Source organism: Gopherus evgoodei, chromosome 1, assembly GCF_007399415.2.
Source record: "Gopherus evgoodei ecotype Sinaloan lineage chromosome 1, rGopEvg1_v1.p, whole genome shotgun sequence".
Classification (NCBI taxonomy): domain Eukaryota; kingdom Metazoa; phylum Chordata; order Testudines; family Testudinidae; genus Gopherus; species Gopherus evgoodei.
The window spans coordinates 188,651,328-188,675,693 of record NC_044322.1 but is presented as its reverse complement, the minus strand read 5'-3'; the positions used below and the strand labels follow the sequence as shown (position 1 = coordinate 188,675,693).

The 24,366-nt window shown below is 42.8% G+C and overlaps 2 protein-coding genes across 2 annotated transcripts in view; one reads left to right on the top strand and one right to left on the bottom strand.

Annotated features, from left to right (window-relative positions):
- The window catches only part of PDZK1 (PDZ domain containing 1), a 368,881-nt gene that overhangs the window by 65,521 nt on the left and 278,994 nt on the right, over positions 1 to 24,366 (bottom strand). The window lies entirely within an intron of this gene.
- LOC115659841 (cell surface glycoprotein CD200 receptor 1-B-like) lies at positions 1,600 to 23,241 on the top strand. The gene is made up of 8 exons (XM_030580544.1): positions 1,600 to 1,623; positions 6,726 to 6,887; positions 8,474 to 8,788; positions 9,706 to 9,957; positions 11,750 to 11,866; positions 15,458 to 15,463; positions 16,247 to 16,293; positions 23,095 to 23,241. The coding sequence occupies exons 2-8, from the start codon at positions 6,821 to 6,823 to the stop codon at positions 23,239 to 23,241; spliced, it is 951 nt and encodes a 316-aa protein (XP_030436404.1). The 5' UTR covers positions 1,600 to 1,623; positions 6,726 to 6,820.

Sequence of the window (24,366 nt, the reverse complement as noted above, 5' to 3'; positions counted from 1 at the left end):
TGGCCAGCACCTTACATTCCTGGGAAAGTGTTGGCTGGCTGTGGGTCTCTGGCAGCAAGAGGACTCTGGGTACAATTGCAGCTGCAAGTCTCCTCTTTCACAAGGGTGATAGCCAGCATTACACAGGGCTGAATCAAGCCCTCTAATAGCACACTGTAATGGGCTACTTTGAGAAGGTTTGAGAGAGACTGAGGGGAGGGGAGAGGAGGGAAAGGGGATTGATACAAAGTGTTCTTGCGGTGGGTGGCATGCTGCCTGACACCAGATCTAGGGTAGATCCAGGAACTGCTGTGCGAGGACTCTGGCTGCATAGAAAACTTATGGGATGTTTAGCAATGCGGCCTTGTCTCATTCTGGATACCTCTGCTGTTCTGTACTGTATGACATGTTAAATGCTCATCATAAAAACGGGGAGTTAACATTGCTCTGGCCACCTTATGTTTTAAGAGGTTATAAAGATTATATGGAGGTGCTCTATTAATAGATGACTATAATGGTACCCTCTGCCCTTGCAATGTCTGGCTCTGTGAAAGAGATGCTGCTTTGTTTTAGAAGATGGGAACATGATGTATGAGATGAGCTGTGTTTTGAAAAATGTAATGGTGAGTGAGGCCATGATTACATGTAGGCAGGTGTTACCCTGTCCTCATGATCTGCACTGTGGCATATCTAAGGATATGTCATAGGCCTGTCAGACACTTTAGATCAGTGGTTCTCAAACTTTTTTTTTTTTGCAGCCCACTTGAAAATTGCTAAGGCTCTTGGCGGACCACTTAATGATTTTTTCAAATGTTGTTTGTACTGTTAGCTAACTATTGTAAAGCGTTTTGGATAAAAGTGCTATATAAAAAATCCTTAATAATAATTAAGGTTTTTTTGTTCTACAAATAAAAGCACACAACCCATATTTTAATATCAGTGTTCTTATCTTTCTAATGTGATGGATGTGCCCTTTTCCCCCCACCACAGCAGCTACAGAGCTGATGCTGGGAAGGAGGGCCATCTTTCCCCGGCAGCCGCAGCCCTGGAGCTGGGGAAAGTTGCCTCTTTGGCTGCGACAGCACTGCATGTCCCAAATTTCCCCCATCCCCTCTTCTCACCTCGCTGCCCCCTCCCACCTACCCCCAATTCCCACCATGGCTACCACCTCACATGTGTATCTTCTCCAGGGTCCGGGCACCTGCGCGACTCCACTAATTAGGTGGGTGACCCTTCATTTTCTTGTGTGCGGCAGCCCAGGCACTCACCTTAGAGGGATCTATCCATGGACCACCTGAATGGAGCTCATGGACCACTGGTGGTCCACAGACTACAGTTTAAGAACCTCTGCTTTGGATGTTATAAATTCTAATAGCTTTGGCGCTGGTGTCTGCTTTTATTTAACTTTCTATTCCATTTCTATTCTATTTCTATTCTATTTCTATAGCAGAGGCTTTTGCAGCTTGTCTGTTAATTATGTACAATAGCTTATCTAAGTGGTTAGTTTTTGTTAGATTTTAACTGTGAGCCCACATCCTGCTTGGAGGAGTCTTCACACTGAAGTCTGATTTTAGCTGAGCTAAGTTGTAGCTGAGGGACAGTTTCTCTGAGGCACTGTTGCAAGACGTTATGCTTCTGTGAGAGGTCAGTAATCTTAATTACGTCTCCTTTAAAGTCACCGAGATGACGATAGAAAATGCTGTCTAAATAGCTGTGTTGCACACAAGCGCAGGAGGGAGGGGATTGTGATGCCCATCTATGACCAGAACTAGGCAGTCCAGGACTGAGATTGTTTCAGGCAAATCAAAATAGTCATAGAATCATAGAACCATTGGGTTATAAGGAACCACAAGGGTCATGTAGTCCACCTGCTGCCAAAATGCAGGATTTGTTGGATAAACCATCCAAGACATTCATGGGCATCATAGTGAAAAAGAATGAGCAATGAGGATTTAGGAAGCAAGTGAGAACAGAAATTGCTTCTAGCCTAGTAGTAATAATGACTTTGAATAGAACTTTATCTAGAGTTTGGTTAAAAAAGAGCACTCTAGAATATTATTCAGAGGTTCTTTGGGTTTTCTACTGGGACAACTGGTTCTGGTGTGGTTTTTGTTTTTTAAAGGTATTTAGAATATTTCATGGTTCAGGCTGATAGTGATTGAAAGCTTGTTCCTCTGCACTGGCAGTTTAAGCTATGGCAGGGGTGGGCAAACAATGGCCCGAGGGCTGTATCCATCTTGTCTGACATTGTAATCCAGCCCTCGAACTCCCATCGGGGTTAGGAGCTTTTTCCGCTCCGGTGCACCAGCTGGGGAGCGGGTCGGGGGCTTGCCTTGCTCCACTCCACACGGCTCCTGGAAGCACTCTGCATGCTGCCCCGTCCCCAAGCACTGGCTCTGCAGCTCCCATTGGTCAGGAACTACAGCCAATGGGAGCGGTGGGGGCAGTGCCTGCTGACTGGACAGCATGCATATTGGTGCTGCTGCCTATTCTGCTCCTTTTCTGTGACCAGCCGACTCTACTCCAGGGCTGACAATCAGATACCTTTCACCAGCACTAAAATTCATTAAAAATGGAACAAAATATTAGCAGTGACATTCTCTTACTGCAGTATCAATACAAATGGAAGGAACAGAGCATGTATTATAAAGGCTTTATCCGGCTGCTATGATCAAGTGACAGTTACAATTTATTTTAATGTTGCGGTAGAAACAAATTTAGTTAGAGCAGAGTAAACAATACAAACCCAAATCTGAAAATAGTCCTTTGTGGTTTTTCTTTTTTAAGTGTGTTCATTTCAGCTATATTTGGTTCCACTTTTGTGTTTTGCTTTTCATAAAAGGCTAAACTATTCAGGGAAAGTAAATCTTAAAAGTCACAAACAATTTTTTTCATTTAATGCATAAACATCCAAAAAAGAAGCAGAAAAAAGATTATTTGATTCCAACTAAGCAACGTTGTTCCAGTTTACAAGAGATAAACAGAGAGGTGGCAAAATTTGCAGATGATACAAAACTACTCAGGATAGTTAAGTCCCAGGCAGACTGTGAAGAGCTACAAAAGGATCTCTCAAAACTGGGTGACTGGGCAACAAAATGGCAGATGAAATTTAATGCTGATAAATGCAAAGTAATGCACACCGGAAAACACAGTCCTATTTATACATAAAAAAGATGGGGTCTAAATTAACTGTTACCACTCAAGAAAGAGATCTTGGAGTCATTGTGGATAGTTCTCTGAAAACATCCACTCAATGTGCAGCGCCAGTCAAAAAAGCGAACAAAATGTTGGGAATCGTTAAGAAAGGAATAGCTCATAAGACAGAAAATATCATATTGCCTCTATATAACTCCATGATACACCCACATCTTGAATATTGCATGCAGATGTGGTCACTCCATCTCAAAAAAGATATATTGGAATTGGAAAAGGTTCAGAAAAGGGCAACAAAAATGATTAGGGGCATGGAACAGCTTCCCTATGAGGAGAGATTAATAAGACTGGAACTTTTCAGCTTGGAAAAGAGCCAGCTAAGAGGGGATATGATAAAGGTCTATAAAGTCAGGACTGGTGTGGAGAAAGTAAATAAGGAAGTGTTATTTACTCCTTCTCATAACACAAGAACTAGGGTTCACCAAATGAAATTAATAGGCAGCAGGTTTAAAACAAACAAAAGGAAGCATTTTTTTCACAAAACGCACAGTCAACCTTTGGAACTCCTTTCCGGAGGGTGTTGTGAAGGCCAAGACTTTAACAAGGTTCAAAAAAGAACTAGATAAATTCATGGAGGTCCATCAATGGCTATTAGCCAGGATGGATAGGGATGGTGTCCCTAGCCTCTGTTTGCTAGAAGCTGGAAAAGAGTGATAAGGGATGGATCACTTGTTCTGTCCATTCCCTCTGGGGCACCTGGCATTGGCCACTGTCAGTAAACAGGATACTGGGCTGGATGGACCTTTGGTCTGACCCAGTATGGCCATTTTTATGTTCATTTTCAATCATTCACAACCATCCTGTCGAGCTAAAATATATATGAATTGAATAAATTCAGGAAAAATCATCTGCTCGTGATATTTCACAAGCCAATAATAAGGCTACTTTTAAAATAAATAAATAATTTTGCAAATTATTAGCTGCATTGTAGCAAATGGTTAGTGAATTGATAAAGCTGAGTTGGTGCTTTCATTCAAACCCTGGTTTTCAGATGTTTGAAATTGTATTAAAAAAATTGCCTGATGCATGAGAAGTTTCAGCACAGGGTCTCAACCCAGATACGTGTGTGCGTGTCTTGCAGGAAAAAATTGTGAAGAAAATCCATTTAGCTGTTGTCTGAGCATGAATATTATTTTACATAAAATATGTATTAAAATTTTTTCATTAAGGGAATTAGTGATATTTCTTACACTCAGATATCAGAAATGTAGCTTTATTTTGTTTGTTTTTCTGTGCACCAAACATTAGAGCTGGTCAGAAAAATGGAATTCTAAATGTTAAATGATGCTGCCATTCCAAATGACATACTCATTCGTATAACACTTAGGAGGGTGGCTTCCATGGCATATCCCTTCCTTGACTCCAACATACTAGCACGAGCCAGATCCTAAATCATTCTAGCGCCATTCAAATCGAGTAACTTTTTTGCCAGTTTACACCATCTGAGGCTTTTGACCCACTGTATGTGTGCTGTTATACTGATTGTTTAGGTCAAAGAGGCTGGATCCTAAGCTGTTCTCTTTTCCTCCATACCCCGAACTGAAGAGTGCGCTTACATTTAAATGCAAGGGTGATCATTCTCAGTCCACACAGATTGCCCAGAAGAAAACCTCTGTTGTAACATATTTGTGTTGCATCAATACCACTGGTTTTGTTTCAAACTATAAAAGTGAAAGTAATTCATACATTCACATACTAATACATATACTTGCAACTGTATTAATATTATGAATAAACATTTCTATGCATCAGAAGTGCATGGTGCCTTTCACAGATGATAAAAAACATGGTCTCTGCTGCAAAGAATTTGCCTTGATCTTGCAAATAATAATGCCCGTTTGTACAGTTATGCTCAGTATCCAACTGACATCTTATGCACAGATGCAACTGTTTACAGGAACTAGTGCTAAATTAGACAACTGTAGGCCATGAAGTTAAACAAAGGTAGGGAATGGGATGAGAGTTAAAACAAAAAATGAATCATCGTGAGTGAATCATAAAAGTTTGATAGTTTTAAAATAAAGACTTCCCCTCATTCTAAAAGAAGCACTTGCAGCTTTGAAGATTCTCTCACCCAAGGGGCTAAAGCAGCACACCTGTGTGATTCTGGAATTAAGGTAAACAAAATGCTCAGCAATGCTGTGTTTAAATATCTATCATCATATTGCAAAACAAAAGGTCTTTTCAGTGCAAACACAAATCTACTTGTTGTTAGTTATTAGTTTATTGCTGTAGTGCCTGGAAGCCACAGTAGGACAGGGTCCATATTGATCGGTGCTTCACAAAAACACACTAAGCCACAGTACCTGTTCTGATGAGCTAATGGGCTAAGGCCTTGATCCTGCAATGACTCTGTATGGGCACAGCAGTGCAACCATTGGGATCCCCATCAATTTTTAACCAGCTATAGTGGTGTGTTCCCACATAATCAGTTGCAGGACTGGGACCTAAACGGAAGTGATGCTGTCAGTAGGATGCGCCACATGTCTGAAAATTGGGACCCAAAGCATACTGTATAATCCATATAGAACATGCCAAGTCTTCCATTTAAAAATTAGTTATAGTTTTTGCATTGAGATATCACAAATATCACCAGTTTCCTTAATAATAAAAATTATGCTCAGCCACAGCTAAATGGATTTTCTTCAAAATTCTTCTCTTCAAAACACATGCTTCTAGGCTGAGAATCTGTACTAAAAATTCTCATGCAGCAGGTCTTCTTTTAATGAAATGTTAAGCACTTGAAAATAGCACATTTGAATGAAAGCACCATTCCATCCTTAATGATCAGAACTTCAACATTTGCTTTAATGCAGCTGATAACTTGCAAAAGTAATTTCTTTAAAACAAAAGTCTCTTTATCTGCTTGTGGAGTATCATGAATTATATGATGTGTTACTAAATAGCGTTAAATGCAACATGCCTTATTTCTCTGAAGAAAACAGCAAATAAACAAGACCTCATTTAAAAAGTTGTGATCATTTGCAGCAAACAGCTGTCCATTCTGTACTATTACAGAAGTGGTATCACTCTTACAGAAATTAAAAGCAGGAGAGCTTACCAGCCATTCCCAGGGTTATTCCCATTAATGAATGTAGGTTGCTCCATCAAATGATGTAAGATTAGACCCTGAACATTCTATACATACATTTGCCTCAGTTTTCAAAATGGGATGCAAAGTATCCAGGTTCTTACTGGCAGAGCACTCTTTGCTGCTTCTTTAAAATATTTGACTGATAAAAAGATCCAATAAAAACACAAATTAAAGAGATTTCTGTCAGTGAATGGATGGATACTACTACTAATAATAAAAAAAATCAGCTGTGGAGAGATTGACATTTATTTGTGAAGCAAATTTCTTCATTTTCATGAACCTTTGTCAAAGCTGGATGTAACTTTTGCTGATGTGCCTTCTTGAGGGGTCAGAAAAAATATCTGAAATAACCTGACAAAGGATCTTTTACAAAACATTTATTTTTAAGAGAAGCTGATGATTTGTTTCATGTTCTAACTTTGCTATTCTTTCAAAACAGGAAATTATTTGGGGGGACGTACATAGTGACCCATTATTCCAAGTCATCATCATTACCTTCATTTTGTGCAGTTTGCCCTAATCCTCTCCCAACACATGGCCCAGATGTGGCCAATTCTGGCTGAGTTCCTTCTTTTCCTAATTAAAATGGTTCAAGGGCCAGGTAAGTGTGGAAGATAATTACATGAATGTAATGCCATGAGTTCCAGAGGACTGATAAATAGTTTCCTCTTTCAACAAGCTGTTACTCTAAAATTGACAAGGGGAAACTATTGAATAAAGCAAGCCACAGTACAAACAAAGAAGAGGCCCTACTATAAAAGAAAAATAAACTTCTCAGACAGATTTGGCCAGAAGTAATACTGCTACTTAATGTGAAAGCAGAAGAGTGGCATGAATTAGGATTACAGTACAATCTTTCTCTCCCAGTGGACTACCACAGTGGGAGAGATAGCTCAGTGGTTTGAGCATTGGCTTGCTAAACCTAGAATTGTGAGTTCAATCCTTAAGAGGGCCACTTAGGGATCTAGGACAAAATCAGTGTTTGGTCCTGCTAGTGAAGGCAGGGGGCTGAACTCAATGACCTTTCAAGGTCCCTTCCAGTTCTAGGAGATAGAATATCTCCATTCATTTAATAAGGTGCTGCTGGATAGGAATGCAGAACCAATAACATGAAGGCCCCATCTAGAGTACAATTTAATTCAAATCATCAGGGTTGAAAATTGCAGTATAGACAGGACTTTTCTGTGTCCCCATTAATTTAATTTAATAAGGTGCTGCTGGATAGGAATGCAGAACCAATAACATGAAGGCCCCATCTAGAGTACAATTTAATTCAAATCATCAGGGTTGAAAATTGCAGTATAGACAGGACTTTTCTGTGTCCCCATTAATTTAATTTAATAAGGTGCTGCTGGATAGGAATGCAGAACCAATAACATGAAGGCCCCATCTAGAGTACAATTTAATACAAATCACCAGGGTTGAAAATTGCAGTATAGACAGGACTTTTCTGTGTCCCTGTAACTGCACTAATGCTGTGCGCAACCTGAGATTTTTAAGATTGCTACAAGTATATGATTAGGTTCCATCTATATTACAGGGTTTTTTTTTTAGCTGTGTTATAATCAGGTCCTTGGAGGAATTTCCTTCCTTTCTTGAGTGATTCCATCACCCTACCACTTTCTCAAAGCCCTCTATCAAGGTGAACAAAATTCCTTGGCAGTAGAGGCTTTCATTGTGTCTTTAGCTCATCACCATGAATCAATACAAAGCACCACATGGCACTGTCTCCATGGCACACCCAATTCCTGATGATAAGGCAAGCAGGAGACTGGCATGGAAAATAAACACATTTTTTATGTGGCCGCACAGAGCACTAACATAGAGTTGCCAGCTCATTGGAGAAATTCTTGAGCAGCAAGTAAGTGAGAGGAGTAAGGCTCCAACTTCATAGTGTCTTTAAATGGTGACCGAGGCCTAGGATCCGCAGTAGCAAGGTGCGTCCATAGAAGGTGGGACCAGTGAGGTCAGTCCTGGAAACTCATGTAACTCTGGCACATCTCAAGTTCTCAGCTAATTTTTAAACCTTTTACCATAAATATACAGAGAAGTGTGCAGGGTCTGCTGCAGGAAGAGGTTTCAATACAGTATTGGAGCAGAGATGTTTGATCCTAATGATATTAAAACTCCATAAACTATAATGGCAGCTTGAGTGATGTTTTCAATTCCGCTCTTCTTCCCACGTAGCTGACAGTACAGTGTCTACAGTGGTGGGCACCAGGGCTGTGCTGAGATGCCCTAACACCTCAATATCATCTCTCATTTTGGTAATATGGAAAATAAGACCAAAGAGTGGAAGTCACTGCTCGTTGGCATATAGAGCTGATGCCAATAAGATAGACAGAACAAACTGCAATGAGAGAATGACTTGGGAATCTAGTCCTGACCATGACCCTGCCCTTCAGATTCAACCTGTGCAACTTGCTGATGAGGGTAATTACACCTGTGAAATTGCAACTGGTGATGGGACTTTTTGCCTAACCTCTGCTCTCACTGTGTTAGGTAAGAAACACTTTGTGTGACTTGATTTTTATGATTAAAATGAAGAAAAGCTCTGTGGAGCTCAAAAGCTTATCTCTTTCATCAACAGAAGTTGGCCCAATAAAAGATATTACCTTACCCACCTTATCGTAATTCATGTCACTTGACTTTTCTTCTTGGTACTTGCCTCTCAGATAATGGCTAAGCTATTGTCTGTTCCCTGCCTCTTCTTAATCTGAGTTTTTCTCTGTCTACTCAAGGGCAGAATATGTATTGCTGATGTCTAGACTGAATAGTTCCATGTGATTCCTTCTTGTCCTGCCCACTTCCCTTTCATATTGTCAAATTCTGAATTCTTCCTACACATTTATAAAAATTCCAGCTGTGATTTTTACCATGCGGTGTTCTCATCAGTCTGTGTTTTGCTAACAGATAGTCATACCCCTTGTTGTAATCACTGATTCTAAAGCCAGAAAGAACCACTGTGATCATCTAGTCTGATTTCCTGTAAAACATAGGCTACAGAACTCCCCTGAAATAATTCCTGTTTGAGCTAGAGCATATTTTTGGAAAAACATCCAATCTTGATTTAAAAATTGCCAGTGATGGAGAATGCTATGCCTTTCCTTTAGCTGCCTCCCCATTGCCATCATCATCATCTGTTTTTGCTGTAATCTTCATGCACAAAGCAAAGGGGATCAAGACTTTCAAAAGTGACTAGTGAATTTTCAGGTGTCCGATTTAGGCCTTTTTAAAGTGTCTTGACTTTTCAGAGGGTGGGTGTTCAGCGCATTCTGAAAATCCAGCCCCTTTAAAGTGTCTCAGTTTGGGCACCCAAAAATCGCTAGTCACTTTTGAAGGCTTTGGTAGGGGAATTTTTTCCTACTGCAATTAAAAAAACAAACAAACAACCCAACTGTTTCCCTCCTTTCCTGCAGTCCCTCCTGTGGTGACTCTGACTCATGATAGCAATGGGATCATTGTGTGCCAGGCATCTGCAGGGAAACCAGCTGCAGAAATCTCATGGGCCCAAGGGAATGGTCACAGCACTGAGAACAAAACTCATCACATCAATGAAACAGTGACCACACTCAGCAGTATGCCTATGATCAACAGCACCAATGCTCACCTGACCTGCTTAGTTACCCATCCAGCCATGAACCAGACCCAGACTCTAGAACTATCATCAAGTGAGTACCACTTCTCTAACTGGTCTCTGTTATCTGGTAATGCCATGTACATCTCTACTTTATCAGTTCAGACAAGTGCCAGTGCAAATAGTGAGGGCCAAGGAACTTTGCAGAGTTACTTTGATGTGCTACACTGAATGTTTATGGGGTAAAGCTCTAAAGAAATGCTCTATAACAATAGACAAATGGCACATTATCTATCCTCAACTTTCTATAGAATGTCTAGAGCATTCTACAATGAAGCTGTTGTAAAGGCCCCCGCAGCGCTCTTTCTCCTCCTTCACCGATGTAGTGAGAGTTCCCCCTCCTGTTTCAATCACTGGGGACAGCCACAATGTCTTAAGTAGCCACAAATTTGTCACAATGGTTTTAGCAGTGGGATTTGAACCCCAGGTGCTGAATTATACCTGGCTATATAGAAAGATCAGCTTAGCACAGCCCTTATTTCTGGCTCAGCCAGGAGACATTTCCTTTGAACTCATCTGATACAGCTGCTATCTATTGTCTCAAGGGTTCTTGTCCAATGCTTGAATGTTTAAATGTGTACGGTGCAATCCCACAGCAAGGTCAGCCTCCAGAAAGAGGTCACCACTAGCTGCTTAGAGTCCAATCCTGGTCTCTGCCAATGAGCTGAGCAGGTCTCCACATTACAAACTCCCAACACAGTGGACACCAGAAGACCCTTTGTCACAAATCTGTCCTTGGCAGAGCACCCCCTTCAGGAGTTACATGAGGAGTGCAATTGTGCAGGTCGAATTGCCCCCCAGCCCCAGCAGACACTGTGGGATATATCAGTCTAATAGGGGCCAGCCGCCAGCCCTCAGCCCTCCAGCTGAGGCCTTTTGGCTGTTTCAGGGTTCCAGGTGAAGCAATAGGACAGTTCACTCTCAGCAAACAAGGTTAAATAAAAGGAAAAGGAAGAAAACATGTAGGCAGCTTTAGTTAGGTTATTGGCTCCTCTTACTTCAGAGGGCCTTGGAAGTATCCCAGTCCAAACCAGAGTTCACTGGTATCCAGTACAAGTCTGTCTCCTTCCCCTTCTTAGCCCAGGGAATCCATGTCCACCTTCTGCAAGGGCAGGACTCTGCAGGTTGTCAAACCTCTCTCAACAGCCTGTTCCCTTCCAGGGTTGCCCCCACCTGAGTGAAGGTCCCTCCTTTTAACTCCTCCAGGATTTGCTTGTGTGGAGGGGCAGGGCCACTGCAGCCCCAAGCAGCTCCTTAACCGTAAACTTGCTGGCACAGGGTTTATATACCCAGTCATAGTTCTTTGTTAGAAATCACAGCAAAGAGACCAAGAACCAAACAGGGCATGAAGACTGAGCTATACTCTCCCACCCGAGAGGACAGTCACTTGTCATCAGGGATGAAGCACAATGACAGGGTAGTGAGAGGAAGCTTGACCTGGTGTCTCGAGCACTGAATTTACTTGACTAAAGAGAGACACGATACACTTGGCATTCCACCCACAAGAATGGATCAGGCTAGCCCACCCCTAGGGTGATTCCTGAACACCATGAGAACCACTGTGATTCTGGGGCTTCGTCAGGATTTAACTCTTCCAAAGACACCATGTTAGATGTCCATCTAGTTTTCAGAGGAGCCTGATGTAAGATATTGTAATAAACTGGCCAGAGAAGAGTGTGTGTGTGTATGATCTCTCTGTCTCATATACCCTAGGAGCAGAGGGAGAACTCCCCTCTCCCTGGCTTGGACAAAATCCACTAGTTACATAATCTGTGGATTTCTCCATCAAGCGTTATAACTTTCATTGTATCTGTATCTCTTGGCAGAACTTTCTGCGGACATGACACTTTCACCTATACTCCGTTATTTCCTTATATGCACCTCTTCATGTGTCGCTGTTGCAGTTATTGCTCTGATTTTATACCGGACTTTAAAACGTAGAGGTAAGCCATTTGGAGCTTAATCACTTACTGCTTCACAAGGGGTGTAAATGCCTCAGTATCATATTCCTGACTCTGCATGTATACAAGGAAATGTACCTTATCACTGACCTATTTGGCCAGGTTGGGGTTGGGGGAAAAGCTCAGGGCTTCAGTTACTGACCATGTCCAAGACCTATGGAAATGTGCTGAAGAAATAGTGGTGATTTTTCTATAGAGCTTTTAAACCAACCCAAGAATTCCACAGCAGAGATATAATTCTCTCTCAAATTCTATATGTGGCTGAAAATTTTTATAGAACAGATATTCTTTATTACAAGATGAGGGGTTTTAGAGCAATTGAATAGAACCTCCATTGGTTTCATCTACATTCAATCCTATGGGCTTTGTATTAAGGGCTGTGCCCCTGTTTAGATATATGAAAATGTTTCATTACCTCATGGCTGACTTACCTGGTAGGGGGAAATATCCCTTTATTCTGCCACTGGCCATGCCAGATGATGGAAGTGCCCCAGTGCTCTTACTAACTGGATGGGAGAAGTGCACCGATGCAATCAGTGGTGTTTTTCTCAACTTCTTGTGAATGTTAGAACTAATACTATGTCTACACTATGGGATTATTCCGATTTTACATAAACCGGTTTTGTAAAACAGATTGCTTAAAGTTGAGTGCACGCTGCCACACTAAGCACATTAATTCAGTGGTGTGCGTCCATGGTCCGAGGCTAGCGTCGATTTCTGGAGCATTGCACTGTGGGTAGCTATCCCATAGCTATCCCATAGTTCCCGCAGTCTCCCCCACCCATTGGAATACTGGGTTGAGACCCCAAAGCATGATGGTGCAAAAACAGTGTCGCTGGTGATTCTGGGTAAATGTCGTCATTCATTCCTTCCTCCGTGAAAGCAACGGCAGACAATCATTTTGTTCCCTTTTTTACTGGATTGCCCTGGCAGACGCCATAGCATGGCAACCATGGAGCCCGTTCAGCTTTTTTTTAACTGTCACCGTATGTCTACTGGATGTTGCTAACAGAGGTGGTACTGCAGCGCTACACAGCGGCATTCATTTGCCTTTGCAAAATAGCAGAGATGGTTATCAGTTGTTCTGTACCGTCTGCCATGCCATTGTAAATTGGCAATGAGATGACAGTTATCAGTCGTTCTGTACCGTCTGCTGCTGTCATGAGTGCTCCCGGCTGACCTTCACTGAGGTGGGCCGGGGGCGCAAAGACAAAAATGGGAATAACTCCCTGAGTCAATCCCTCTTTATGATATCTAAAAATAGAGTCAGTCCTGCCTAGAATATGGGGCAAGTGTACTAGAGAACCAGTGTACCAGAGAGCACAGCTGCTCCATGTCAGATCCTGCAGAAATCATGAGCTCCATGCCATTCTAGGGGGTGCCCCTGCAACAACTCCACCCATTGCTTCCCTGCTCCCCCAACCCTCCTGGGCTACCATTGCAGTGTCCCCCCATTTGTGTGATGAAGTAATAAAGAATGCAGGAATAAGAAACACTGACTTGTTAGTGAGATAAAATAAGGGGGAGGCAGCCTCCAGCTCCTATGATAGTCCAGGCAGGACATTAAATGGTGCGGGGGAGAGGAGCCCAGCATCCCGCTGCTATGATAGTCCAGGAAGTACAGAATCTTTTCTTTACACATGAAAGGGAGGGGGCTGATGGAGCTCAGCCTCCAGTTGCTATGATGAAGATGGTTACCAGCCGTTCTGAACCATTGACTGGGAATGACCGGGAGTCATTCCTATTTTTGCCCAGGTGCCCCCGGCCGACCTCACCTGAGGCCAGCCAGGAGTACTAATGGGCTGATTATGAAGACGGATAGCAGTCATATTGTACCGTCTGCCACCGGGGAGGGGAGAGAGGGGAAAGGATACTGCTGTTCACTGCCCCAGCATCGTGTCTACCAGCAGCATGCAGTAGACATAGGGTGACATTGAAAAAAGTCAAGAAACAAATTTTTCCCCCTTTTCTTTCATGGGGGGAGGGAGGTAAATTAACAAGCTGTACCCTGAACCACCCTGGACAATGTGTTTGACCCTACAGGCATTGGGAGCTCAGCCAAAAATGCAAATACTTTTCGGAGACTGCTGGGGACTGTGGAATAGCTGGAGTCCTCAGTACCCCCTTCCTTCCTCCATGAGCGTCCATTTGATTCTTTGGCTTTCCGTTACACTTGTCACGCAGCACTGTGCTGTGGACTCTGTATCATAGCCTGGAGATTTTTTTCAAATGCTTTGGCATTTCGTCTTCTGTAATGGAGCTCTGATAGAACAGATTTGCCTCCCCATATAGCGACCAGATCCAGTATCTTCCGTACAGCCCATGCTGGAGCTCTTTTTGGATTTGGGACTGCATCGCCACCCGTGCTGATCAGGGCTCCACGCTGGGCAAACAGGAAATGAAATTCAAAAGTTTGCGGGGCTTTTCCTATCTACCTGGCCAGTGCATCCAAGTTCAGATTGATATCCAGAGCGGTCACAATGGTGCACAGTGGGATACTGCCTGGAGGCCAATACCTTTGATTTGCGGCCACACTAACCCTAATCCAATATGGTAATACCGATTTCAGCGCTACTCCTCTCGTTGGGGAGAAGTACAGAAACCGATTTAAAGAGCTCTTTATATTGATATAAAGGGTCTCGTTGTGTGGACAGGTGCAGTGTTAAATCGGTTTAATGCTGCTAAAATTGGTTTAAAAGTGTAGTGTAGACCAGGCCTAAGTCTGAGGGTATATCTATATAGCCAAAGCTGTACATGGGCCAGCGTACCTGAGCTAGCTTCAATCCAGCTAGCACAGGTAACCATAACAGTGAAGACAGTCAGTGCCACCCAGGCTTCAGAAAGGCTACTGAGCTGAGTATGTATACCCCTCTTTCACATCCTGCCAGGGAGGTGGGTGGATGATTTGCTATTAGGTTTAGCATCTCTCTCTTCTCTCTACCATTTCCATGTTATCTAAACTCCTTTGATGATTTCCTCCAGCCCTGGGGGCCAGATGTGAAACTTCTGCTTCCACCCAATTAGATGCGTAATGTTTCCAAAGAGAAAATACTCTTTGGATAACCAGGTTCAATTTCTTATTAAAAATAGTAGAGAGGCAGGTTAAGTGACTCTCAAAGATCTATTCACTATGGAATATCCCAGGGCAGAGACCTCAGGTTTGCTTTCTGACTGATACAGTGGTTTATATTTCAAGGGGTCTGTTGCTCATACGTAAAAACAGTGTCACAATCAGGATTTGTTACAGCCCATAATGGAGAGCTTTAATGTTTCAGGTGTTTCCAGTCACTGCAGTTTTAAGATTTAAAATTCTCAACAGTGACCTTTAATCCAGTTTTAACTCCTTTATTAGGGCCTGACCCAATGACCATGTCAGCCAAAGGGCAAACCTCCCATAGTCTTCAACACGCATCAGGTCCATACTGAATACACTTGTACTGAAGATGGAATCTAACTTGAGATTATGCTTTGGTATTGACTGGAATGAAGTCAAATGGTTTCAGGGGTATGCTTGGAATAGAAGACAAAGTAGGAGAGGTGAATCAACACTTGGGGGGCTAGTTGGAATGGGAGGTAGCTGTAGCAACAGCTGGAACACAAGGGACGGCTTGAGTACAGTAAAAACAGAAGGACCATGCATGCAGGATTACCCCAGTGGGAAGGTTAGGTGAAATGGGAAGTAAGTGGAGTAATATAGGAGAGGCGGGGGGACCTAATTTACTCTCCTCTTCCAGAATTACTGCTTGTCTGGTTTCTCTTCCCTACTGAATGTGATTCAGATGATTCCCTCCCCTCCCCCCAGATGTATTACATTGTAGATGTATTTGCTGAGGCAGGGCCAGAGATGTGGTGGGGGCAGGTGACAGGCAGCCTAAAGAGAGATGGGGTTGAGGAACAGAGAAGGTAGCATACAGTGAGAAAAGGAAGAGGCAGCTGCCAAAAGCAGTTGTCACCAAAGGATTGACATTTGCAATGACATTTGCCTACACCAATGGCATACCACTATGGTGCTTTGCTGATGTGCCAGAATGAAGGGACCATTTTAAAACCAGTTTTTTCCCACCCTTGTTAATCACGTTCAATTCAATATCTGCGAGCTTCTCAGACAGCAGACTTTAATGTTCACATATACATACTTCTACTGGAGTGTCTGAACATGTTATAGAAATGGAAAGTAAAAGAATCACAAACCTGCTGACAAAGGAATTCTAACAGTGCCAATACAACTGTCAACTAAGCCAAGAAGTTCAGCTGTGTTGAGATGAAAGTTTTTCAGCTAATAGCAGAGGAAATTTAGATGATGACTACTGTGTGTGTGTTGTCCCATCAAACCATTTTGATCTGATGTGATCTTATTTTCAGCCTCCTGGTTATCTGGACTGGCAGATGCTGCCACAGTGCCGAAAACAGTAAGTGGAATTTGTTCTTATTTTGGACTGAGACATCCAGTTTACTTACTTGGTCTCATACAGCCCCCATATGTCAATTTCTATGTTTTTGTATCATTGTCTATGTGGCTATATATTAATGAAAATATCTGTGACCTGTATGTTTGTGTCTGTCATGGTATAATTCCCCAATCTGAACCTTAGAGTCCAAAAAATGGGGCACCAGCATGAATTCCTCTAAACTTAATTACCAGCTTAGATCTGATAAGCTGCCACCACCCAAAATTATAGTGTTTTGGGGCACTCTGGTCCCCCCCAAAACCTTCTCTGGGGACCCCAAGACCCAAATTCCTTGATTCTTTTTAATAATCTTACTGGGTTTTGGATTCCATCTTTTCCCACCACTACCACCATGTCATGGTATAATTCCCCAATCTGAATCTTAGAGTCCAAAAAATGGGGTACCAGCATGAATTCCTCTAAATTTAATTACCAGCTTAGATCTGATAAGCTGCCACCACCCAAAATATATAGTGTTTTGGGGCACTCTGGTTCCCCCAAAAACCTTCCCTGGGGACCCCAAGACCCAAATTCCTTGAGTCTTACAACAAAGAGGAATAAACCATTTCCCCTCCTTCTCCGTTCTTCCTCCCAGATCTTTCCCACTCTGGGTACACTAGGAGATCACTGTGATTCAAGCTCCTCTAGTGTCTATAAGCTGAAAGACCCTGTAACTTTTACCATCTAAATTACAGAGACAACTTTTACTTTTTTTCTTTCTTTTTATTAAAAGTTTTGCTTTTGCTCTGTGTTGTGATTCAAGCTCCTTTCCACAGAGAAATCAGGTTTCCCCCCCACCTTCTCTCCCCCTCCCAGGCGTTCCCTCCCTGGGCTATCCAGGAGAGAGAGACAGATTCAAGCTCCGTGAATCTAAACAAAGGGATTCCCCCTTTTCCCCCTCCCTTCTTTCTCCATGTCTCCCACCACTTTCCCGGTAAGTACAGACTCAATTCCCTTGAGCCTCAACAAGGGGGAAAAAATCAACCAGGTCTTAAAAAAGCAAAACTTTTAATAAAAAGAAAGAAAAAAAGTAAAAGTTGTCTCTGTAATTTAGATGGTAAAAGTTACAGGGTCTTTCAGCTTATAGACACTAGAGAGAAGCCTCCCCCCAGCAAAATACAATTAAAAATACTTCCAGTACAATATACATTGGCAAATACTGAAAACAATCAAAAGACTAAACTCGCCTTTTTCCTGGTATTTACTAAAATCAGAATAAAAGAGATTTTTTTTCAGAAAGATTGGAGGAATCTGCTTACATGTCTGGTCCCTCTCAGAATCCAGAGAGAACAAAGCAAAACCGAAAAAACACAAACAAAGGCTTCCCTCCACCGAGATTTGAAAGTGTCTTGTTTCCTGACTGGTCCTCTGGTCAGGTGTTTTTGGTTCCCTATTTGTTAACCCTTTACAGGTAAAAGAGACATTAACCCTTAATTATCTGTTTATGACTGTGTCTTTTTTTGTGTGTATGTTTAAAATGCACCAAGTAATTGCATAATTGTAGGCAAGAGATGTAATGCAACATCTGCCATAAAAATATCATAAATTATTTATTAGAAAAATAATGCAGTTTGAATGCACTGACTTTCGTGAGATCAGAATTATGGTTCCCATGGCAACCTTAACTCTGCCCTTGTGTATGTAAACAGTATATTAGGATCTTTGATTCCACATAGGATTCTGCATGACTAAAGAGGTGATGCACATCCATAGCATTTTGTTTTCATCTATATGTATAGAAAAGATGCACTTGCTTTCCCTTATATTGTATTATTTATCACGCTGTGTTATGTCACATGGGCCACTGCTGTGTAATTGTGTAATGAAAGGCCCCTTGGTGGTGCGCACATTCTAGGAGAAAGAGGTAAAGTATTTGTGGGAGCTAGCGCTCTGAATGCTCTGATTTTAGACAGTTAAAATCTAAATATTGACCATAGCTTTTAAATATAATTTCCTTCAGTAAAATCAAAATTCTAGATAGATACAGGGTGAAAATATCAACCAAAGGTTTGGCCCCATTGAAGTTAGTGAAAAAAACTCCCATGGACTTCAGTAAGGTCAGGATCTCAGCTTAGGTTTTCACTGTAATTTTGTTGTGGTAGCAGCGCCACAGTATCTATAAACCTTGCTGTTTTTAACTCATCATGCTGTCTAGTTTCAACCATCCTTGTTCAGCAACTCTGTCTTCTCATCTACACAGCAGCTCCATTAACCTCTACAGATTAATAACATTCAGAATTATTAATGCACTTGTGTAGGCTGGCAGGAATATATTAAAAACTACAAAGCCTGATGTGGACAGTGAGGAATAGAGGAAGGTAACAAACTGGCTAAACCCTGAAAGGTGCCGTAACAAGGGTGAGGCAACTGAGGCACTTGCCTTGAGCACACAAAGCCAAGGGATGCAGCTCTACTGCCCAAGCGGGGTGGAGGAAAAAAAAAGCCGCAATTGGCGATGCTTCGGCGACCTCACTACCACCACCGCTTCTTCAGTGGCAGGTCCCTGAGTCCCTCTTGGAGGGAAGGATCTGCTACCAAATTGCCACCGCTGCTTCATCCATTCTTCGAATTTTTTTGCACCCGAGGCAAGGGCTGACTCCAGGCTCTTTGGCAGCAGTTTGGTGGCAGGTCCATGAGTCCCTCTCAGAGGGCCTCAGGGACCCGCTATTGAATTGCTGCTGAAGAATGAATGAAGTGGAGGCGGCAATTTGGCAACAGGTCCTTCCCTTTCGGAGGGACTCAGAGACCTGCCGCTGAATTGCTGCTGAAGAGCCTGGAGCCGGCCCTTGCCTTGGGCACAAAAATTCCTTGTTATGGTTCTGGACTTGTTGAGCTTGCAAAGCTCCCTTTGGTTGGTAGGAGTTGCAGGAAATAAGTCGGTGTTCAGCTTTTCTCAGGACCTGGCATAAAGTGAGTAAATTATGAATGAATATCTTCTTATTCAGGGATGTTTGCATCTGAAAGCAGTAAGGCTACCTATAGAACTAAAGGAAAATCTGGGGAGATATTTCTTTCTTAATAGTTCTGTTCCAGGTTTCTGAGAGAGAGCATTTAGGTAAAATTGCCACATATTATTTGATAACTTCTTAATGGGAACAACAATTCTACTTAAGCAGATGCCGTCGCGTTATTTTTATGCTTAGATTTTTTGTTTTGTCTCACTCTTCTGCTGTTTGTTTGCTCTCAGTGCCTTTCGGTAGCAGCGATACATGCAGATGTGCTTTGCTGCCTGTTTCTAGCTGTTGTTTTATCTCCTTCCTTGTTGGTTACTGTTGGGCCATTACTTTGGAGGTCAGTCTGCTGTCCCTGGCATGTGGAAAGCCTCATGCACAGTTCTTAACCCAGTGTAGCTAGTACCATTCCTGACTCCCTGGGTCCAATCAGTGGCACAATAGGCTGTGCAGCTTCTCAGACAGCAACATTACTATGGCCTGGTCTACACTACGCGTTTAAACCAAATTTAGCAGCGTTAAACCGATTTAACCCTGCACTCGTCCACACAACGAGGCCCTTTATATTGATGTAAAGGGCTCTTTAAACCGGTTTCTGTACTCCTCCCCGACAAGAGGAGTAGCGCTGAAATCGGTATTGCCATGTTGGATTAGGGTTAGTGTGGCCGCAAATCGACAGTGTTGGCCTCCGGGCGGTATCCCACAGTGCACCATTGTGACTGCTCTGGAAAGCAATCTGAACTCGGATGCACTGGCCAGGTAGAGAGGAAAAGCCCTGCGAACTTTTGAATTTCATTTCCTGTTTGCCCAGTGTGGAGCCCTGATCAACACGGGTAGAGATGCATTCTCAAATCCAAAAAGAGCTCCAGCATGGACCGTATGGGAGATCCTGGATCTGGTCGCTATATGGGGAGACAAATCTGTTCTATCAGAGCTCTGTTCCAGAAGACGAAATGAGAAAGCATTTGAAAAAATCTCCAGGCTATGATACAGAGTCCACAGCACAGTGCTGTGTGACAAGCGTAATGGAAAGCCAAAGAATCAAATGGACGCTCATGGAGGAAGGGAGGGGGTACTGAGGACTCCAGCTATCCCACAGTTCCCGCAGTCTCCGAAAAGCATTTGCATTCTTGGCTGACCTCCCAATGCCTGAAGGGTCAAAAACATTTTCCCGGGTGTTTCAGGGTATATGCCATCAATTGACACCCTTCCCCCCCACAAAAGAATAGGGAAAAAAAGTTTCTCACCTTTTTTCAATGTCACCCTATGTCTAGTGCATGCTGCTGGTAGACGGAGTGCTGCAGTGCTGAACACCAGCATCCCCTTCCCGATGGGAGATGGTACAATATGACTGATATCCGTCTTCATCATCAGCCTGTGAGTGCTCCTGGCTGGCCTCAGGTGAGGTCGGCTGGGGGCGCCTGGGTAAAAATGGGAATGACTCCTGGTCATCCCGGGCAGATAGTACAGAACGGCTGGTAACTGTCTTCATCATAGCAACTGGAGGCTGAGCTCTATTAGCTCCCCTCCCCTTTCATGTGTAAAGTAAAGATTCTGTACTGCCTGGACTATCATAGCAGTGGGCGGCTTCCTCCCCCTCATTTTATCTCACTAAAAAGTCAGTGTTTCTTATTCCTGCATTCTTTATTACTTCATCACACAAATGGGGGGACACTGCCACGGTAGCCCAGGAGGGTTGGGGGAGGAGGGAAGCAACTGGTGGGGTTGTTGTAGGGGCACCCCCTAGAATGGCGTGCAGCTCATCATTTCTGCAGGATCTCTGGGGCTCTGACATGGAGCGGCTGTGCTCTCTGGTTCTCTAGTACACTTGCCCCATATTCTAGGCAGGACTGACTCCATTTTTAGACAAAACATAAAGAAGGAAATGACCAGGGGAATCATTCCCATTTTTGTCCATGCGCCTCCAGCTGAGCTCAGCGAGGCCAGCCAGGAGCACCCATGACAGCAGCAGATGGTACAGAACTACTGATAACCGTCATCTCAGCGCCAATTTACAATGGCAGACGGTGCAATAGGGATGGTAATTGTCTCTGCTACCTTGCAAAGGCAAATGAATGCTGCTGTGTAGCATGGCAGTACCATGTCTGTCAGTAGCATCCAGTACACATACGGTCACAGTGACAAAAGGCAAAACGGGTTCCATGGTTGCCATGCTATGGCGTCTGCCAGGGCAATCCAGGGAAAAAGGGCGTGAAATGATTGTCTGCCATTGCTTTCACGGAGGAAGGATTGAGTGACGACATTTACCCAGAATCACCCATGACACTGTTTTTGCATTGAGATCTCAACCCAGAATTCCAGTGGGTGGGGGAGACTGCAGGAACTATGGGATAGCTACCCACAGTGCAACGTTCTGGAAAGCGATGCTAGCCTCGGTACATGGATGCACACCGCAGAATTAATGTGCTTAGTGTGGCCGCATGCACTCGGCTTTATACAATCTGTTTTACAAAACCGGTTTATGTAAAATCAGAATAATCCCGTAGTGTAGACATACCCTGTGAAAGTAAAACAGTGACTTCTGTTCATTATAAATTCCGCTTAATGATGGCAGCCACCTATCCGGGTGTCCCAAGTAAGAGAATTTCACCATACCCTTAGTTATGTTATACTGTTAGTGTTATAAACAAAAAATTAAAGAAGCACCTCTGTAAAATTAGGATAGAAGGTAATTTTACAGGGTGATAAGATTTAAAACACAGAGGATTTCCCTCTAGGCAAAACTTTAAAGTTACAAAAAACAGGAATAAACCTCTCTCTTAGCCTAGGGAAAATTCACAAGCTAAAACAAAAGATAATTTAATGCATTTTCTTGCTATTACTTCCAATTTGTAATCTTAGATGCTCATTTCAGGTAGGGTTTTAGGAGATGTGTTTTTTCTGCCCTAGTCTCCCTCTGTCCCCGAAAGAACAATAAAAAGAGCACAAACAAAACCTCCCCCCACAGATTTGAAAGGATCTTCGTCCCTTATTGGTCCTTTTGGTCAGGTGCCAACCAGGTAGTTTGAGCTTCTTAACCCCTTACAGTTAAAGGAAAGATTTTATGTTACCCTTCCCTTTATATTTATGACAGTTAGCATCAGCATTTTATAAACAGCTTTGCATGTTACTGTGAAGTGAAGGACAGTTATTGTATCTGTGAAAAGATGCATGCTGGGCTGACCCCGCATTAAATGTCTGTGCTCTTTACAACAATTCTAGGTGGGTGGAAGGACAAGGTCTGAGTAGGAGGTGATCTGGTCAAAAGCCCCAGCAATAACTACACCACAGTTTCATGTACTGAGTCATATAGTCCCAGACAAGTGCAAATTTGGCTGTCCCAAACCATGATATCTGGAAGGGGAACAAGAGATTACAGGGCCTGAACTGAATGGGTCTCATTCTTTCCTGTAATAAGTTGGTAATTTATGACGTGGTGGTGATGGTTGTTGGTATTATCACAGTGTGTTGGCAGAGGTGCTGGAACAATTTGTATAGTGGGGGTGCTGAGAGCCACTGAACCAAACAAACCCTGTATATGATGGAAACCACTTCAAGTCAAGGGGTGTGGCAGCACCCACACTTATGTGTGTAGGAGCCTGAGTCATGGACCAGGTCCTCATTGTGCTGCTGTATTTCTCTCCTCCCTCAAGTGTCATCATCTCTGCCCCATATCTTCAGCCAGAGTAAATTGTGATGTAACTTCACATGTCACTGTCCTGATTTCACCCATTTCACTTTTCACTTTGGTCTGTATTTGGGACATTGTATAAAAATCTGCTTAATGTATTGATTTTTCTTTGTATTGCAGACTGGGAATAACCTCACACTCGCATCCAGGCCTGGGACAGTTAACACGACTAACTCTTCCACTGTAGAAAGTATCTATCAGAATTACAGTGTACAGAACATGCATAAAAATATTAATTCTCTAAAAACACAAAGGCAACGAGTCTAGTCCTAGCTCTGCTATTGTCTGTATCAAGAATATCTAATACATCCTGGGACTGTTCTGAAATGGGACTAGAAGCCCTGCAGTACATGTGTATACCAGCTCCAAAAGTTCTGTCCTTTCTGTCAAGAAGACTTGGCTTTGCTCCACCTATTGCAGATTCCTCTCTGAGTTGCTGAATTACTTTTATATGGTTGGCCTTCAGAAATTGAAGGAATTCTTATTGTCTTCATCAGTCAGGAAAATGGAGGCAGAAAGACAGGTGGGGATCAACATGTTTTAGTAAATGTTCTCCCTTTTTGGATGTCCATAAATACCTTTGTCTGACATGTTAAGGCCCAACCTTCAAAAACATTCCTTAAAATGTCATGTGTAAGCTGGAGCCTCGGGCATGCAAAATGAATACTTGTGTGCCTAGTTGCCAGCCGACTGTGAAAACATGGGAATTGCATTTTGATAGTTGCACTACCCCTGGAATCCTGTGGTGTAAACAAGTGAAACTAAGGACCCCCCCAAAATCCTAAGGATAGCGAGCCCCCCATTGCAGAAGTGTAGTACTTGTCTAGCTGGCAGAATTAAAAAGAAATTTTACTAGGCTGAAAGAATGGTTTACATTCAGAATAAGCAACATGGGACTGGTAGCAGCGCTGATTTTATATTATGTCTTCTGACTTGTTTTTTTAATTCTTCTGATTTGTATAGACCTTGTATATGTAATGACAGAAGCCAAACAAATGCATTTGAACTTGATCTGTAAGTGGGAATGAGTGATGGGCAACACTGAAAAGTTTAGTTCAAGTAAACATCTAAAAACCATGAATGTGTGTCTGAATCTGCATCCAAACCCCTTTGGGTATACAGATATTTGACCACTTAGAAATGTATGGCCATGTAGTGCTCAGATATTTGTGTTAGGTACTCAGAGGACTTCAGGACTGAGCAACATAAAAATACAAAGGGCCAGGTTGTGGGCAGCCTGTGCAGGGACAGAAAGGGGAGAAACTTGTTCCTTTACATCCTGGTGCAGCCTTCCTTGCATCTTGGTCCGTGGAGATAAGTGGAGCTAATTGTTGTTGTTTAGCACTGGAACGAAAATCTCCCAAGAACAGACTTTGTCATAACTAGAGCTGG